The following is a 5,366-nucleotide window of genomic DNA, read 5'->3' as shown; positions in this document are numbered from 1 at the left end:
AAATGTGACAATAAAGTTTAGCACTTTATATCTTTGTCTGACATTTCCCTCTTGCTGTTCTTCTTCTTCTTTTTCTTCTTCTTCCTCTTGTTCTTCTTCTTCTTCATCGTCTTTTTTTTGCTAACTCACAAATAAGAACCTGTTTGTTGAATGTGTTAATTGTAGTAGGAATAAATATTAATTGAGAAAGATTTGTCAAAAATTGCAGTATTCAAAAGTAATTTGTATTTTTAAAATTCACAATAATGAGAGGATTAATGCAGATTGTTATAGCTATTACAATCAACTTTAGATCTTTATGAAATGTAGATCTATACAACAGATTTGACATTGCTTAATTTGACAAGAGTACATATATTTATCTATCTATCTATCTATCTATCTATCTATCTATCTATCTATCTATCTATCTATCTATCTATATACTGTACAGAGTGTATATATATATATATATATATATATATATATATATATATATATATATATATATATATATATATATATATATATTTTTTTTTTTTTTTATATATAATTTTTTTGGTGTAACATCTGGAAATAGAAAGGAAGACAAAGAGACATGGTGGTGGAATGAGGCAGTGCAGGATAGCATAAGGAGAAAGAGGTTGGCGAAACAGAATTGGGATCGACAGAGTGATTTGAAAAGTAGGCAGGAGTACAAGGAGATGCAGCAGCAGATGAAGAGGGATGTGGCAAAAGTCAAGGAAAAGGCATATGAGGAGCTGATTTGTAAAAATGGATGGGAGAAAAGGATTTATACTGACTGGCCAGACGGAGAGACGGTGCTGGGAAGGATGTGCTGCAGGTTAAAGCAATAAAGGATGGAGATGAAAATGTGAGGAGGAGAGTGTGTTGAGAAGATTGAGGGAGTTTTTTGAGCAGCTGATGAACGAGGAAAATGACAGAGAGAGACGGTTTAATGGTGTGAAGATAGTGAAGCAAGAAATGGATAGGATTAGTAAGGAGGAAGTGAGAGCAGCGATTAAGAGAATGATCGATAGGACCCGATGAAATACCGGTAGAAGCATGGAGATGTTAAGTAGAGATGGCAGTGGAGTTTTTAACAAGATTGTTTAACAAGATTTTGGAAGGTGAGAGGATGCCTGAGGAATGTAGAAGGAGTGTGTTGGTACCGATCTTTAAGAATAAGGGAGATGTGCAGACCAGCAGTAACTACAGGAGAATAAAGTTAATCAGTCACAACATGAAGTTATGGGAAAGAGTAGTGGAAGCCAGGCTGAGAGAAGAGGTGACCATCTGTGAGCAACAGTATGGTTTCATGCAGAGGAAAAGCACTACATACACATTATTGGCTTTAAGAATGTGGATGGAGAAGTATAGAAAAGGTCAGAAAGAGTTGCATTGTGTGTTTGTGGATCTAGAGCAAGCATACGACAGGGTGCCGAGAGAGGAGTTGTGGTATTGTATAAGGAAGTCAGGTGTGTCAGAGAAGTATATGAGGGTGGTGCAGGATATGTATGAGGACAGTGTGACAGCAGTGAAGTGTGCAGTAGGAACAACAGACAACAGAGGTTGGATTGCATCAAGGATCGGCTCTGAGCCCTTTCCTGTTTGCATTGGTGATAGACAGGTTGACGGACGAGGTCAGACAGGAATCTCCAAGGACTATAATGTTTGCGGATGATATTGTAATTTGTGGTCAGAGTAGGGAGCAGGTGGAGAAGAACCTGGAGAGGTGGAGGGACGTGCTGGAGAGAAGGGGAATAAAAGTCAGTAGGAGTAAGACAGAGTACATGTGTTTGAATAAGAGTGAAGGGCAGTGGAGTGGTGCGGTTGCAGGGAGAAGAGGTGGAGAAGGTGGATGAGTTTAGGTACCTGGGGTCAACAGTGCAAAGTATTGGAGAGTGTGTTAGAGAAGTGAAGAAAAGAGTGCAGGCAGGGTGGAGTGGGTGGAGAAGAGTGGTATGAGTGATTTGTGATAGAAGGGTATCTGCAAGAGTGAAAGGGAAAGTTTATAGGACTGTGGTGAGACCTGCGGTGTTGTATGGTTTAGAGACAGTGGCAATGAGTAAAAGACAGGAGGTGGAGATTTTCATTGGGAGTGATGAGGATGGACACAATACATCAGACCTTGAGGTGGATGAAGAGTAAGATGTGGAATAACCACATGTGGATGGAAAAGTTTTATTCATATAATTTATGTAAATTTACATGGTGTAATCTCTTAGAACCTTATTAGTATTAGTATTTGTGTGTGATGGAATAAGCTGTAGTGTAGAAGGCCAGTGTTTGACAGAAAATATATCAATACCAACATAAGTGCATCTAAATCTATTTTTATTTGTCAATGTGCAGCAGTTTTTTTTTTTTTTTTTTTTTTTTTTTACATATGTTGGGTCATAAGTAAAGAAATAATAATTCTGAATATTTAAAAGTGGCTCCTCCCAAGGTCCTTCCTCATGTCTTCCTGTTTTTCATGGAGCATCTGGCATGCTCTTTAGCAATCTAAATCTAGCTCTACATCCAGACTGTTACTTTTTTTTTTTAAATACTGCAACTATAACATTTAATTTCATTTATTTATTATAAATTGTTTGATTGTACTCTTTGCTAATTTTTAATTCACATAGTATTACCTATAAGTAGTTTCATTTAATTTAATATTTACATTTTAGGCATTTGTCAATTACATACTTAAATGTTATTCACTTAACAGAAATATCATCAGTCTATAAATATGGCTATTAAAAAATCTAAGTGTAGTAGTGGTTTTGTGTCTCTGGTATGGTCATTAGAAATGAAAATTAATATAGACACTGAAACCCTGATTAGCGGTGTGTTGTGAATATGTGAGCACTAACAGCTTGCTGTAGGTTATGGGAGGAGGCCTACACATAGTTCACAGCATTGCTTAAGAGTGTTAAAAATAGTCCAACTTTGACTAGTAGACACATTTTTTTCAAAACTATTTTCAAGGCCTATAGGCAGTATCCATTACGGAGACCCAAAACCTGTAAATGGTGAGGGTCGAGAGTATATAAGGTGGGCTGGAAGAAAGGGAAGGGACACACCTCGACTTCCTCTGCTTTTTCACTCGCCTTAGAGAAGCACAAGGTGAGTGATGAGAGCTCTTCCACTTTTACTTACGGACGAGAAACTCAAAGCAGCGTTCAAAGAGTCTTCAGGATACAGAGGGTTTAGGATTTTACAGAAATAAAATGGCAATGGACATCTTTTCTTTTTTTGGGGGGAATCCATTCTAGTGATTGAGGATTTTCTACATTAGTGCTGACCTGTCAGGAAAAAAATGGACTTTTCTTTCACATGAAATGGAGGCGCCAGTGATGGGATCACTAAGGAAAACACTGTTATGGAAAATCTTCACGGGTCATGTGCATGCTGTTTCATATGCTTTGTCATTGTTATGCCCTTAGTGTTATAAGGTTCTATTTAACATTTATTCTTAAACCAGATCCTTTTAATACTAAGGCCATGATTTTTTAGAGCCCCCATCACAAGTGAATGTCACCTAACTTCTTACACAGACTGCATGAGCAAGATTTAGCAGGTGTTGCAAAGCAGCAGATATGATTTTATGCCATCTTAACTTAGGACCACGTGGAGCTGTTGTGCTTTTACAAAATAACATTTTATTTAAATGAAAAGACTGCAGAGGGCACTCAATTATTCAGAATAAATAAATTGAGAAAGGAAGACAGGTTTAGACTTCAAAGAAGGAGTTTTATTCATTCTGAGCTGATGCTTAATGTCCTAATAACTTCCCATTTATTTTTGCAGCTTGATCAGATTGTAAAAATGGCCTTTGCTGGAGTGCTGGTTGATGCTGATGTGAATGCTGCCCTTGCTGCCTGCGAGGGTAAGACAATTAAGTTTATACTTTATAAGTGATTCAGTTACATTTGAAAAACGATTTAATCACTTAACCATAGAACAATTCAAGCAATTAAAACACGACAATATAAACCTGTCACAACTTTTGTGACTGCATTGATAGTTCAGTTTTTAGTAAGACCACATTGCTTATGTGTGTACAAAAGTCCCATTACAGTTTTGATCCACAGCTCCCGACAGCTTCGACTACAAGGCCTTCTTTGCCAAGGTTGGTCTGTCCGCCAAGTCTTCCGATGATGTCAAGAAAGCTTTCGGCATCATTGACCAGGACAACAGTGGCTTTATTGAGGAGGATGAGCTGAAGTAAGAACTCATTCTTAATACTACACCACAATACTTTGCAATTTATTTAAACACTCATGAATTAATTGACTATGCATCTCTCTCGTTTTTCAAAGACTGTTTCTGCAGAACTTCAAGAGCGGTGCCAGGGCACTGACTGACAAAGAAACCAAAGCCTTCCTTGCCGCTGGTGACAGTGATGGTGACGGCAAGATCGGAGCTGAGGGTAATATTATATGCACTGACATACCACTCCCATGGCATAGAAAATTTTAGAACTGTAATAAGAAGTTAATTAATTAGTTGGTAATGTTTATATAAACTACTATGGAATGCCCAGACACTGATTAGCTTGGGCCTAATTTATAAACATTGTAATTAGCAATAAACTTGAACATTTAAAATATACATTTATTTAACGCCTAAGGAAAGAACTGTTTTGCAGAATTTACTAATGGTAGTTTTATTCCTATTTTATCTCACAGAGTTCGCTGCTCTTGTAAAGGCTTAAATTCCCATCTGACCAAGACTCTTCTCTGTTCACGGAACCAGAACTCATGCTACTGCTCATCTGACCTAAGATCATATTTTTTATATCTTATTTATGAACTGACTTCTACTTGAAATTGTCCTTAAAGTGTATTGTTAACATTATCTGGACATGTTGGCTTGTGCAAATGTCTCATGCACTTCTGGGTACGAGTGAAAAACAAGGAATAAATGTAATTGGTGTAACTTCTTTAAGATCATAGTGCTTTTTTTCTTGCTTTTGCTCAAGTACAAAACTGATTTAATGTGAAAAAGCCTAAATTAGGGTAGTCTCTCTCAAAGAAAAAGGCCAGATATAGTATTTTTGCTGCAGAGGGAAGTTTTGGAATTTTTTTTATTTAATTTTTATTTTTTTTGGAGGGGATGCACTGCAAGGGATTTACAAAGGATAGTTTTTGCGTAAAATATGCACACAGCAGTAGTATCTATTTGCCTGCAATGTTAGCATCCCTGGTTTGGGAGATTGATCAGGTGGAAAAGTGCTGCCCCCTGCTGTGTGCAACAAAAGCTGGGAGGAAAGAAAAGTCCCAGCAAAATCATAGAAAAACTTACTGGGGCAAAAAAAATATGTTTTTCTTAAATCATACTTGTCTATAAATGTCTAAGAGATGGATAAATAGGGGGTAAAAACATGGAAATACATG

General features: G+C 37.1%; 1 protein-coding gene across 1 annotated transcript; it reads left to right on the top strand.

Annotated features, from left to right (window-relative positions):
* The first annotated feature begins 2,962 nt into the window (after positions 1–2,962).
* pvalb1 (parvalbumin 1) lies at positions 2,963–4,912 on the top strand. Its single transcript, XM_083566709.1, has 5 exons — positions 2,963–3,093; positions 3,778–3,856; positions 4,062–4,194; positions 4,290–4,399; positions 4,659–4,912. The coding sequence occupies exons 2-5, from the start codon at positions 3,796–3,798 to the stop codon at positions 4,682–4,684; spliced, it is 330 nt and encodes a 109-aa protein (XP_083422835.1). The 5' UTR covers positions 2,963–3,093; positions 3,778–3,795; the 3' UTR covers positions 4,685–4,912.
* The last annotated feature ends 454 nt before the right edge of the window (positions 4,913–5,366 follow it).

Source organism: Silurus aristotelis (assembly GCF_946808225.1).
Source record: "Silurus aristotelis genome assembly, chromosome: 17".
Lineage (NCBI taxonomy): Eukaryota > Metazoa > Chordata > Actinopteri > Siluriformes > Siluridae > Silurus > Silurus aristotelis.
The sequence above is the reverse complement of the archived record's forward strand: the minus strand, read 5'-3'. Positions and strand labels throughout refer to the sequence as shown.

Excerpts from the sequence above, each read along its gene's own strand:
- pvalb1 (XM_083566709.1), top strand. The coding sequence starts at position 3,796 with ATGGCCTTTGCTGGAGTGCTGGTTGATGCTGATGTGAATGCTGCCCTT. Across the intron at positions 3,857-4,061 it reads TGCCCTTGCTGCCTGCGAGG|CTCCCGACAGCTTCGACTAC; the intron begins GTAAGACAATTA and ends TTTGATCCACAG. Across the intron at positions 4,400-4,658 it reads CGGCAAGATCGGAGCTGAGG|AGTTCGCTGCTCTTGTAAAG; the intron begins GTAATATTATAT and ends TTTATCTCACAG.